The sequence below is a fragment of the Aspergillus foveolatus genome (genome assembly GCF_047715535.1).
Source record: "Aspergillus foveolatus strain CBS 279.81 unplaced genomic scaffold BDW70scaffold_33, whole genome shotgun sequence".
Taxonomy (NCBI): Eukaryota; Fungi; Ascomycota; class Eurotiomycetes; order Eurotiales; family Aspergillaceae; genus Aspergillus; species Aspergillus foveolatus.
Window position 1 is genome coordinate 97,399 of NW_027396097.1, and position 13,197 is coordinate 110,595.

General features: G+C 53.3%; 4 protein-coding genes across 4 annotated transcripts; 2 read left to right on the forward strand and 2 right to left on the reverse strand.

Annotated features, from left to right (window-relative positions):
- Positions 1–1,350: 1,350 nt before the first annotated feature.
- On the forward strand, positions 1,351–6,449 carry BDW70DRAFT_138572 (putative ubiquitin-specific protease UBP12). The gene is made up of 3 exons (XM_073737242.1): positions 1,351–3,232; positions 3,280–5,301; positions 5,346–6,449. Exons 1-3 carry the CDS (start codon positions 1,765–1,767, stop codon positions 6,107–6,109), a joined length of 4,254 nt encoding a protein of 1,417 aa, XP_073594828.1. The 5' UTR covers positions 1,351–1,764; the 3' UTR covers positions 6,110–6,449.
- A 515-nt stretch (positions 6,450–6,964) lies between these two features.
- BDW70DRAFT_72767 (uncharacterized protein) lies at positions 6,965–8,339 on the forward strand. The gene has a single exon (XM_073744692.1). It carries the CDS (start codon positions 7,012–7,014, stop codon positions 8,275–8,277), a length of 1,266 nt encoding a protein of 421 aa, XP_073594829.1. The 5' UTR covers positions 6,965–7,011; the 3' UTR covers positions 8,278–8,339.
- Positions 8,340–8,402: 63 nt separating this feature from the next.
- BDW70DRAFT_161078 (arabinan endo-1,5-alpha-L-arabinosidase) lies at positions 8,403–9,667 on the reverse strand (the record flags this gene model as incomplete). The annotated part of the gene is made up of 2 exons (XM_073740939.1): positions 8,403–8,673; positions 8,736–9,667. The coding sequence occupies 2 exons, from the start codon at positions 9,665–9,667 to the stop codon at positions 8,403–8,405; spliced, it is 1,203 nt and encodes a 400-aa protein (XP_073594830.1).
- Positions 9,668–10,624: 957 nt separating this feature from the next.
- BDW70DRAFT_138574 (PX and BAR domain-containing protein) lies at positions 10,625–13,052 on the reverse strand. Its single transcript, XM_073737243.1, has 6 exons — positions 12,782–13,052; positions 12,466–12,734; positions 12,155–12,421; positions 11,094–12,104; positions 10,926–11,039; positions 10,625–10,873 (listed from the first exon to the last, which is right to left on the reverse strand). Exons 1-6 carry the CDS (start codon positions 12,870–12,872, stop codon positions 10,778–10,780), a joined length of 1,848 nt encoding a protein of 615 aa, XP_073594831.1. The 5' UTR covers positions 12,873–13,052; the 3' UTR covers positions 10,625–10,777.
- Between the last annotated feature and the right edge of the window lie 145 nt (positions 13,053–13,197).

Sequence of the window (13,197 nt, forward strand, 5' to 3'; positions counted from 1 at the left end):
CCGGTCTCCAGCCCGCAATCCCTGGATATATACTCTGTACGCCCCCGCACTCTCACACCTTCTCGTTGATCTGTCCAGGCTTACAAGGAAAGCAAAGCCTTGAACTAGACTCCAACCCAACCTCTCGCCCAGACCTGACGAAGACGACGACGTCGAGATGGGTCTTCTGGCAAGACCAGCTTCAGTCTCGGCGATGAACTCGCGCCTCACTCGACTGCACTCGACCAGAGAATACGGTACCAAGGTGCGTGCTTGGTTTTCGACTTAATTACCTCGAAAACGCTTTTCATCCTGATCTTACTGGCCTCGATGCTGCTACTAGAAGATGACGGAGGACAGGCGCTTGAAGTATACCTCCAAGGACAAGCAAAAAGCACTCCGAGCGTCATCGATGCAAAACTGCCCTTGGAGCAATTCCTGAGAAAAAAGATCCAGACTTGGAAAACGCCCTCAAGACATTGCAATGATTACCAATATCGCTCTCGACTGCTGAAAGATAGACATAGACCAGAGAGCGACATCGGCCAAGGGTACTGAAATAGCACAGCCCATCTACGAGAGAGCATCAGGTCCTCTGACACTTGTCGTTGGTGCAGAGAATTGCGTACGGTCTCGCTAGCTTCAGAGTCACCAGCAGGAGCAGGTGTGCGACCACTGCTCATGGAACGTAACAACATCACGAAGCATCCCGGTCACTAGACTGCTCCCCTCAAAATACTGAGCCCGGAAACATTCAACTTCATGGCAGCATATGACAGCCTAGTCCTGGATCTGGTTTGGCAAGCGGATTGAGACAAACCAAATGGTGCAGTGTTTGTCCGCCCGCACTGATACAGTCCAACGGAGATTGGGAATAAAGTGTCTGCAGAGACAGATCTGGCAGCGGGTTTCTGAGAGATTGCAATATCATCTTCAAGCAGTTGGGAGTGTGGCGTCGGTAGTTGCAAGGAATCGAGACATTTGGTGGGGAACCGGGCGGACGTGGGCTACTATTGCGGGGTGATATATACGCAGTGAGGGGGAGAAGAGGGGAAAGAAATCCAGCCAGTGGCCTTGAAGTTTGATAAGTTAGTCGAATACTCACAGAGTTTTGAAAGAATATTCGATTTGTAGCGAAAAGACAAGATCGTCAAAGTAGCTTATTTAATCCAAACAAATAACTAATCGATGAGGTTGTTATGTCATTTTGAGGCTATAACTAACTAACCGTTCACTGATTGACAGCGATGACTAAGCCGGAACGAGGTTCCCCCGATCCAGAACGAAATCAATTTTCTGACTACCTCACCGTCCAGCGACTGAGCTTTCTCTTGTGTTCTATTGGGGCTCTGGGCCGAATTCTGCCAGTATCCGCCCTGCTCGCTGCTTTGACTCCTTCCCATCGTGTTACCTAGAGCTGCCACGCGCGCGGCTCGCTTCACGACGTCTTCCACAAAGCGCCGCAAGGTAGCGGAGCCTCGCAGACCAGGAGCCCTCCCGGGTTTGTCGTCTGCCTCGCAGGCCGGAAGACGTCACGCATCCTCTTCCTCTCGCTCCCCTTCGAGATCTCGCCTGTCACCCAGCTCCGGCTCCAACCACAGTCACACCTCCTCACCCTCGCCGCCGCCTCGCTATATTCCCGCCCATCTGCAAGACGAAGTATTGGGGAACCGCCCCCAGACCAACACCGCTTGCTTACCGACGCCGGATTCCCCCACGAGCACCGTCGATTATCCTTCGGCTGCCTGTGCGGGCCTGAGCATTGTTAGCGATCCCGCGGCCGATATGTCAGGCTCAGAGAACAAGCATGATAGCGTCCCGCCGACCGGGCGCGAAGCCTCGCCAAGTGCGAAGCGGGCTGCGCCCGAGGCTGAGCAGGATGTAGAAATGGGCATCGAGAAAGACACACAATCCCAACCCGGCAATCCTGATCAGATGGATACAACGGCATCTGATGCATCCACGGGCAATGATGGGACCTCTCCGTCCGACAACGCCTACCAAACGCCGTCCAGCATGTCGACCTACACTGCTCCTGTGGCGGGAACCCAAAACAACACCAAGACCGAAGCTTCGATGTCGTCTAATGAGCGGCCTTCCTACGATGACCAGGTTGCCAAGGTGACGTGTTTTATGATGCAGCCGCTGCAGGAAGGCCAGAAGGGCTACGTGGTTTCCATGTCGTGGTTGAAGCGCGTTCTTGCACGGAGTTCCACTCATGCGGACAATATCGACAAGAGCGCTGCAGAGGGTGAAATTGGTCCGGTCGACAACTCGGATCTTGTTCTGGTTACCGATCCGGTCAACGTGGGGCTCAAGGATGAGCGCGAGCAACCGTTTATCCCTCTGCGTCCGGGATTACAGTTCGGAGAAGACTTTGAAGTTGTGCCCCAGGAAGGCTGGGATCTCATAATGCAATGGTATGGTCTCGCCGAGCAGTCGCCAGCCATCGTTCGCTATGCCCACAACACCAGCCCGTTCGGTGCTGCGGAGAACATCCAATATGAGCTCAACCCCCCGGTCTACACTATCCTGAAGCTCTCAAACCCACAAAAGGGCGTTACTCCGGATACACTGCGAGACAAAGCGAAACTGCCCGTTAAGAGCTTGGCCAGCCGGCACGACAACTTCCAGACTTGGCTGCGGAAGGCGAAACGGTCGGTCAATGTTGACCCCTCGGTGAAGGTTCGTGTTTGGAGGATCCTCGGAGGTTTGGGCAGTGCCGCTGCATCAACCAACATTACCCCAGCTGCGTCTCGCAGCGCATCCCCAGCCCCATTCTCGCCACTTGTCTCAACTGCAGGCAACAGCTATGTCCTTGACCTAAATACATTCCTCTCCCTTTCAGAAGGGTCCCAGAGAGAATTACTGGATGTCACAGATCAGTCAAACAATCCCAAGTATAATGGTAAGATGACGCTCGACGCCGCAGGTCTAGGCGAACCCAGCGTCATCGTCCTTGAAGAGGGCGTGTTTGGCGCCAATAGCAACGCGGAGTGGGTATCTGATCTCTCCCAGCAAGCCATGAATCGACTCGGTGTGCCGTCCGGTAGCTTGAAGCCCAACAAGCTGAAGAGCAAGAGCCCAGCAACCAGCGGGCGATCTTCTCCAACACCAGAACCCATCAGGAAAACCCGTAAAGACGGCAAGCCCCGGGGCAATACTGGTCTTAGCAATTTGGGTAATACCTGCTACATGAACTCGGCTCTGCAGTGCGTTCGTAGCGTAGAGGAGCTGACTTATTACTTCCTGAGTGAGTGTTATTGATCGTGCTGCTTGAGTCACTGCTGACTTGCGAAGACGATGTCTATAAGAAGGATCTCAATCCCAGCAATCCTTTAGCTCATAACGGCGACGTGGCCAAGGCGTACGCGAATTTGCTTCGGAATATTTACGATGAAGCAGGACACGGCTCCTTTGCACCAAGGCAGTTGAAGAACACCATTGGCCGGTATGGTCCGGCGTTCTCCGGCTACGGCCAGCAGGACTCACAAGAATTCCTTTTGTTCCTGCTTGACGGTTTGCAGGAGGACTTGAACAGGATTCAGAAAAAGCCATACATCGAGAAGCCCGACTCAACGGACGAGATGGTGCACAATAAAGAAGCTCTCAAGGAATTTGCCGACAAGTGTTGGAACATTTACAAAGCGCGCAACGATTCCGTCATCACGGATCTGTTTGCCGGCATGTACAAGTCAACTCTTGTATGCCCTGTCTGCGACAAAGTTAGCATCATCTTTGATCCTTTCAACAACCTTACGCTCCAACTGCCGATCGAGAATCTGTGGAGCAAGAGTATCTTCTACTTCCCTCTCCACAAGAAACCGATCATCATAGATGTCGAGATTGACAAGAACTCCAGCATCAAGGCCCTCAAGGAGCTGATTGCTAAGAAAGCAGGCTCTGATCCGGAGCGGCTGGTCATCTCGGAGATCTACAAGTCCAAATTCTACAAGATGTTCGACAATGTCAGCTCGATTGCGGATTGCCAAATTGGTGATTCTGACGAGATTGGTATGTTTGAGCTCGAGTCGGTGCCGACGAATTACAACCCCGACAAGCAGACTACGAAGAGCTACTTCTCCTACGGCCGCTCGAGCCACGAGGAGGTTCCGAGCTTTGACTCGCCCAAGGCAGACCGCATGCTTATACCTATTTTCAACCGCCATGAAGGGCAGCGGGGTTACCGCACGCAACGTCAATTCTTCGGCGTGCCTTCGTATGTCGTAATCAACCGGGAAGAGGCCACCGATTATGATGCCATTCTGCGCAAGGTCCTCGCTGAGGTTGCTACGATGACGACCAGGGACTTCCTCAACGAGCAGATTGAGACTCAGCAGCAAGAAACAACAGAGGACTCAGATACTGTGATCATGAACGAAGATGATGCAGAGTCTGCCGACGATAAGATTAAGACAACATCTGTTGATGGAGAGGAGGGCATGGTGGACGTTTCCATGCGTGATGCATCCGACCAAGCCGAGGCCGCGGATGATCCTATTCTCGCGCATAGCTCGATTCCCGCACCATTCCACAGACTTTTCGATATGAAGATTGCGCGAACGAATGAAGCCGTTCCACTTGGGTTTTCGTCTGTAGATGAGAACAAAGACTACAACTTAATGAAATCACGAATCCAAAAGCCTACTGCCATAGAGGAGGCGGATAAAGACGGTGACGGGGAGCAGGACGAAGAATCAGCCGACGAGATTGACATGCTCACTGAGCGTACAGTGACACCGAATCCCAGGCCGCAGCGTCCTCTCATCAATCCCGGCGAGGCTATCGTGCTAGACTGGAATACCGATGCTCATGAGGCTCTGTTTTCTGGCGACATTCGGGATCCCAACGGTCCTCGGGGCGCTCCCACGTGGACGAGTATTGAACGCATGCCAGATCCAGAGCTGGCCAACCGACGTGCTTTGCGGACGAGGCGGAAAAAGAAGGGAGTCACTCTCAATGAGTGTCTAGACGAGTTCAACAAGGAGGAAATTCTCTCAGAGAACGACGCCTGGTATTGTCCGCGCTGCAAAGAGCATCGACGTGCCAGAAAGAAGTTCGAGTTGTGGAAGACGCCCGATATTCTTGTCATGCACCTTAAGAGATTTAGCGCCAGTCGTGGGTTCCGCGATAAGCTGGACGTCATGGTCGATTTTCCTGTCGAAGGGCTGGATTTAACCGGCCGCGTAGAGGCGCCCGAGGAGGGTAAGAGCTTAGTGTATGATCTCTTCGCTGTGGACAATCACTACGGCGGACTCGGAGGTGGCCACTACACCGCATACGCGAAGAACTTCATGACTGGCCAATGGAACGAATACAATGGTAAGTTGCCTGTTATATGGTGTGAATATTGCTAACATCTACAGATTCATCGGTTTCACGGCCAATTGACCCCCAGAATGCGGTCACATCATCAGCATATCTGCTCTTCTACCGCCGGCGCTCGGATCGTCCACTCGGTGGCAAGATTCTGGAAGAGATCACCGAATCGTCCACCCGGCCAGCCAGTGAATCCGACTCGCAGGAATCGCGCGGGCCGTCTCCGTCGGGGGAAGGTCGGCGTCTCGGCGGCTCCTCCCGCAATGGGTCGTCGAGCGCCTTAGCCGGAGTCGGAGCAGCTCACCAGTTGGGAGATGGTGGTTTGCGAATCGGAGCGAAGAGCAGTGAGGATGCCAATCCCCCGGAGTACTCGAACAGCCCGTCGTATGGTGAGCGCAGCCTTGGCGGTACAGGTATGGACACTATGACCTATGAAGACGACGATTACGGTAGTGGGCTGGGCAACAACGACACGTTTCGCCTCTCCAATCCCTCGCCCTCCTGGTCGTTCAGTCGAGTCACGGATGCTCATCATGGCCTTTCACAGATGACAGAGCTCCCGGGATCCCTCTCTGATGATGATGACGACGACGACGATTCGAACAAGGCTGTAGGTGGTGGCGACATGAGCGATTCCGACTTGCGCCTGGCTTCGCTAGCGGATAGTCCGTTCCAGGGTCCAGTCTACCCCGGGACACCGCTGGATGAGACAGCCCCAACGCTGACGACGGAATTCCCTCAACACGACGCGGACGACGACGACCTCCCTGTGGTGGAACTACACGTGGGTGAAGAGGAACGACTTGACTGATTAGATTTCTTTCTTTCTTTCTTTCTACGAATTTTGGATGTGAAAATGAGATGGCATTCTAGACGCCTGTCATGAGGACGACAGGTATGGTGCATAGGCACGCGCATACGCCCGGGCTCTGCCCTCCTTGCTTTGTTTTTGCTTGTTTTCGATGGAGGGGATCTATAGTATATTCCTCCTTCCCTGTTGCTGCATGTATGTCCTCAAAAGCTTTTTTTTTTCTTTCTTTTTGTGACAAATTCTAGAGCAGAATGTGTCACCACTCGCCAAATCGGATGTGATGTGAGACGGATGGCGATATGGAGCCTTACTGTGCTACGGATAGGAGCATGGCATGCCATGATGTCGGAGTATTGTGTATAGGATGAGTCCTCAGTTAGAGGGTATACGGCAATAGATCGTATGAACTGGCTTTCCTGTCACACTCGCTACCATGATTTCATGGTTGGGGTAGAGTGTAGTCCATGTAGCTAGCCAGAGTAGATATGGGACTGAGAAGAGATGGACTAGAGTTCAGCAGGGAGTCAGCTACCAGTTCATTATCACTCGGTTATTTGCACTCATTTTCTTGCTAGTTTACATTCTGCATGCTGATATGTTGAAGTGCTGCCGCTATTGGTACCTAGAGGCTTCATCGACCAGGACACCCTGCATATCTACAGGTCACGGCTGGCAAGTCTGATTATCAAAAGTATTAATATTATTTCCCCTACAAAACGAGAATTTTCTTTTAAAAAGAACAACCCTCAGGGGCCTGCAGGTAGTAGTTGTAAGTCGAGTGCACTTGATTAGTCAAATTCTGACTCCAACCTGGACTAAGTGTGATTTGCCTCACCCCTCCCTCTACATCAACGCTCTATATCCTAAAAAAAGGTGTAAAAAAAATAAAACGAGCAGAAAAAATGCCCAACTATATCCACGAACCTCCCTACACCCTCCTTCTCACTTATCTCTCCTCGCACCTCCCCCACTCCGGCCCTCTTTTTCGACGCATCCAACACCAAATCAACTCCCCCTCTCGTTCACCGACTGCACGAGTCCTTGCTTCATTCTCTGAAGAAGAGAATTGCCTCCCAGATTCTAATGCGGAACATCCATGGATCATAGCCTACACAGACATCCACCAAGGCCCCGACACACAGGTGTGGGTATTCTCAAGCCTGGAGTCCAAGCCAAAGCATGCAATTACAGAACCAGAAAAGCGGATCGCAAAGACCCAGCTTTTGAGTCTCTTCACATTCATCCGAACACATCTTGTGCCCCCGTATCTGGACTGGGTATCTTCTACCCAGCTAGTGTATAAGACAGAGCTTGAAGAGATAGGCGTGAAGAAGATCCCTCCGCACCCGCTTCCTTCTGTTCTACTTGGATCCGTGCACGAGCTTGTTGTAGGCCTGGTCGTTGAGCTTGCCGGCGAAGAAAAGAGATTGCGCATCCACCGCGGCCAGAACGTCTTTTACGCCAAGTACTGCTTCCCGTCCAGCTCCTTCGAGCATGAAGATGTCTACACCAAGCAGCTAGAGGAGTTGGGATACACCTTCACCGACTCGACCGGGAGGTACGGAATCACTGAAAGGCACATCCCGCTGGTGAAGTCGCGCACGAATATCCCGCGGTCAACGGAAGCGTTGCTGGCTATGGGTGGAGTGGCGTTGTATTACTCCCCTCCATCTCCTTCTCACCCACACGGGGGCCCGGTTAAGGAAAGTGTTCAGGGTGCCGAAGAGATGCCGATAGCATGGGCCTTCCTCGGTTTTGACGGGAGTTTGAGCAGTCTACACGTTGAGCCTGAGCATCGCGGGAAGGGGCTTGCAGTTGCTGTGGGAAGGGAAGTGATGAAACGGGGGGTTAGCGTTTTTGGACCCTCATACACATTTCTAGATTCGTATTCCCGACCCCGTAGCAATGGCAGCGGCAACTCGAACGCAGACTCGAACTCTAAGGGGGATAGAGTTGCCAGTGAGGCTAGGCATACGTCAGCATTGAATGGATCTACAGGGGCAGCTCCAGAGCTACCGGTAAGGCTCGGCCAGGAGAACGAGGAGGAATGGTTCTTCGCCGACGTGGCGGTGGGGAATACAGCTAGTCGGCGCGTGATGGAAAAGATGGGGGGTAAGGCGCTGTGGGACGTTGCGTGGATAGTGGTGGAAGTGGAGGTGGATAACTGATTTGATATATTATATACCTGTGTCTGCATATTATTCTATCTAGCCTCGAAATATGCATAAACGCCGATAGACCGCTAATGCAACCTAACCCAACCGAAAAATGCAAAGAATGTGCAGATCTAACTCTAATACACCGCTACAGGCCATCCATCCACATACTCCAACCGATTATACCCAAGTCGCGCGTCAGCAAAGTCATAGCTGACTGACGAATTCAGATAATGGTAGTATAGGATATCCCCGAACTCATCGGTCAGGATCCCCTGTCCCCCAGGGGCAAACACATCGCCGTTCGAGCCGTAGACGGTCTCGCCGCCGCCGTCGACAAGGTCAATGCCCTGTTTATCGACAAAGGGGCCCCGCGCGCTTGTGGACCGGCCGACGCGGATGCGGTACCTATTTTTTTGTTAGTTTTACTAATAGAGATAATAGGTTGACTTGGTAGGAGATGGACGTACTCTTTCCCATTCGACCGCATAGCCGGGTCCTTGAACTCGCAGCAGCGCCCCCAGCTAAACCACATGTAGTAGTAAGGAGCATGGTAGGCCATAAACCCGCCTTCAACGGGATGGCCGCCTGTCGGGTCGCCGCAGATGGGACTCCCGCTTTTACTCGTGCTAACGGTCTTTGCCTTCGAGTTGGCCAATTTCGACCGCCATACCTTCCCGGGTTCAGCGGCAAGATGAACGGCATCAAGAGTTCCCTCCTGCAGACCCTTCACCGTCACAAAATCCTCCTCAAGAGGGACCTGCCAAAGACCCGTCCAGAAGCTGCCAAAATTCAAGTACGCAGTGCCGTCGCCATCCACAAATACATTCGGGTCAATCGTATTCGACTGGTTCAACGGAAACACATCACTTCCCTCACCAGTGCCCGACTGGATAATGAGCCCATGATCTGTCCACTCTCCCGGGCCGGGAAACGCACTTGATGCAACGCCAATCGCGCTGTCACGACACCCCGCATTGCTAACGGAGTAGTAGCAGTAGTACCGGCCGTCGATGTAGATTGTGTTCGCGGCCCAGGGGGCTTTCCTGTCGCCTTTTTTGATGACGCTGTCGCCAGAGAGCAGAGCACCAACTTCGGTCCAGGGGCCGTCGAGGCTAAAAGCCTGGTGGATTATGATGCTCGGGCCAACGCTGTAAGAGTAGAATATGCCTCCGACCTTGATGATGCTGGGGTCGTGGGTGCGAAGTTCTGTCCCGTGCGCGGACGGAAACCCTGAGGCTGCAGCTGAGGGGGGAACTTCTTCGCGAAAAATGGTGTTGGGCCCAGGTTCGAAGGGATGTTTGTTGGAGGTGCCGCTCAACGCCGTCCCGTTGAAGGAGGGACGGATGCGCGCTGAAAGCGCCATAGAAACAAGGAAAAAGAGCACGAATAAGACCGCCATCTTGAGAAACCGCCGGCAACGACGGCTGATAGACAAATTGACGGGTGGCAACGTCAATGACTTGGAGGATACACCCCCAGAACGCGGGCGAGACCATGCTAATATATGGTGGTCATTTGGGTCCTGGAGACCCTCCTGGAGACCCTCCAGCCTGGCCATCCTGGTTACGGCTCCGAATCCGATTCACTACGACCACTGCCGATGCCGACGGCAAGGCCCAGCAACCACTACCCGGGTCGGACTCGGCAGGGCAAGGGGGCGATACTAGGGCCCATAGTTCGCGGGCCTGTGGTGCTCGAATGAGACCGGCGTTCGGTAAACTCCCACGGCGAGCGGAGAACAGTCAGCGATCAGGAGTCAGTTCATCGTTTTCGAGGCGTCTATGACAGCATGATCTACGCGGAAGAGAAAATAAGAAGTCTGGTTCGGTCGAAAATGTCGAGCGTTCAGGATTTTTCGCCGGATGCGGGAGCTTCGAGGCTGATGCGATCACGGGCAAATCCCTGGTTGGATCCAGTTCGCTCTGTAGAGTGCCGAATCGGGGTTTCCGCGAGAAACGAGGCAAGTGTGGCGATGTGACCTCAGGTGGCACTGTGGATGAAGAAGTGAGGAGGTAGGAGTTGAGATGATGTGTTGTGATAGCGTGACAGAAAGAGTCAATGGTGTTCCGTCGATCCCGCTAGCCAAGGGGTCGGATCATCCCCACTGCGTTGCATGCAAGTTGGCCGTTACCAGTCTCGCCAGTCTAGCCCATCAACAATGATTGTCCTCGTCCCTGGAATAGTTCAGTCCTCGCAAGATGTGGTTCTGGTTCGGGATCGTACTATGGATCCAGCCTCGAGCCACCACTTAAAAATTGTCCCTGAGCCACCGGCCACGGAACTTCGACGCTGCATCAAGCGGACCAATGGGCCAAATTGGCCGTAATGTATGCTTAAGGATCAGCATAACATTGAACACACAGGATACAGATCATATAAATTAAATGTCGATCTAAACAATTCTCATGATGGGCATGGTATTTCAAATAAAAAATAACTCGATACCAGATCGTCCACCAACGCCGAGTGCAGTACAGTCAGAAGCATCAAGATATTGCAGACGAGTACATTACCGAGCCTCGATTTTATCCACCTCGTCCTTGGCCTCGGTCCATGTCTCCAGGTTCTTGCGCGCCCAGTTGAGGTGGCACCGCGCGTAGGCGACCTACTCCGTTAGCCACATCAGCCGCAAGCAAGGGATCCAGAAGGGGACATACCATGTACCGCCGAAGGTCCGCCTCCTTATCCTTCTGGAACCGCTTCAGGTCCTGCAGGACTCCTGCACTGGCGTCCTTGACGTCCTTCTCCGACACCCCCAGTGCTTGCTCCAGCTGTACTCAGTTAGCGTTAGGGTTTAATGAGTGCGGGAGTTTCGGGGCTAGTACCTGGACCAAGCTTTCTTTAGTTTTGCCAATGTGGTCCCGTCGTGTCCGCTCGGGATCGACGTCCACGAATCCATGGACCGCGTGACTGATGCGCCCGAAAATCTTGTTTGCAACAAACGTTCCACTCGATGTCTTGCGGTGTGCGGGTGGTGACGTCTGTCCTGACTCGGGGTATCGCTGTGAAACGTGCTCTGCATGCGTCGGGGGGAAGTCAGAATCAATAGACGCAGTCTCCTCACCGCTTGGCCGCGACTCGTCAGTGCCCCCCTGGCTACTAGTGGCCGACGACGTGGATAAGGAGCGTTGTTTTGTCGGAGCTTGTGGTGAGGCACGGTTGAGGTATTGTTCAATACGCTTCGCCTCCTGCTCACTCCTCTCCAGAGACTCCAGTAGACTCTTCTTCTTGCTCAATTCGTCTCTAGTCATATCCTCCTGTACCCTCTTAAGCACCCGGTATCGTAGAACGCTGCGAACCACACTGGCGAATTGGGCACTCTCCCTCATGGGCTCCGCAAAGTTCGCGCCCAGCGCAAGCGACAACTCTTCCGTCTCAATGTAAGATGTGTCCGCCGCTTGTCCAACCCGCTCAATTGCAGTGGCCACAGTTGGGGACTGCTCTGACAAAGAGAATCCATTGTACCGCGCTCCCAGCTCCATCAAATCCGCAGACAGTCCGGACAAATGTGCAAGCGTCCTTCGATTCACTTTTTCCATATTACCTTGCAGGAGAAGTTCCAATTCTCGAGTAGAGGCTTCAAAGTTGATAAAGTATGGGTCCAGGTCCTTCTCGCTCAGCTTCCGCGACTCGGGCGGGAAGCGCCCTAGAATTTCCGGACCTGGTGCCTCCGCATTTGGAGAGAATGACGTGCCTGACGTGCTCTTCAATTTTGCAGAGGCAGACGGGACCGGCAGCCAAGCATGAGCAGGTGTGGGATTCGCAGGGTCAAGGGGAGGCGCCTTGAGGTTGTTCTTGGGCACCGAAGACGCGGGGTGGGAATGTAAAACCTCACTCTAGCCACTGTTAGCATGACTCAAACACGTTTCTTCTTTGCTGCACATACCCAGCTAACATTCGGGTCTAAGAACCTCCACCAAACGCCATCCTCGCGAATCTCCTTCATTCTCCGACACCGATTCAAGAAAACCGCTAGCATCCGCTTCCGCTGGTCGATGATGCCCGCATCTTCTTTCGCCTTTGTGGGTTTCGCGGCATAATCGGCCATCGAGTGTTTCTCCGGAATCGGCGGAACAATGAGAGTCGGATGAAGGCTCACGAGCGTCTGCCGCAACGAAGCGAATTCCGAGTAGCGTCGCCGAACCTCTAGATCCTGCTTACTTTAGCCAAAGTAAGACCATCAGCCATAGAACATACCCCAGTGCGTATTGTGTACACAATAAAGCTCCCGCCGCCCTCGTGGTTCTTCCCGGCGTCGGTGATAAGAATCGGCATGTCCGGGTTCTCGTAAAGCAGCTGCTCGATGCGGCTATCGTATACGCTCTTGCGGGAGTACCCAGCGCGGCTTGGCTGGCCGGCATAGTCTCCTTCATCATCATCGCTTGCTTCTGGGTGCTGTGAGAAGTCGGAAATGTCGGGGTTGGATGAGTGGCTGGATGGTGGAGGGGGGTAATCGTGATTGAAAGCTAAGGACGTTAATAGGTTGCATTGTTTCGCAAAGCCAAATCCTTACGAGATTCGATGGTAGTTGAGTGCAGGGACTCTGACAGCCGCGCCTCGCTGTCGAATGCGCCGTATGGGTTGTTATCTTCGTCGTTCCACATAGTTGGGTGGAGGCTGGTCAGGCAGCCTCGATCAGGATCCGGAGCGCTGGTCGGATGTTCGCATACACGGGTAATCAAGAATCAACTCGAGCAATAAAAAGAGTTGTATTATGTGTGTCTGCAAGGCACGATAAGATCGCCAGCTAGTTGACAGAATGAGGAAGCGAGGGAAGATTTGCTTAAAGCTTGACCTGGAATTGGGAGCGGCATCGTCACCTGCCGCTGGTTTTGGTCCTCCTGGAGCCTCACCGCCCGCACTCGCGGGGAAGGTCCACAAACGTCATTCCCAGTTTCATATTGTTATTAATCCCGAGGCTCCTGTCTT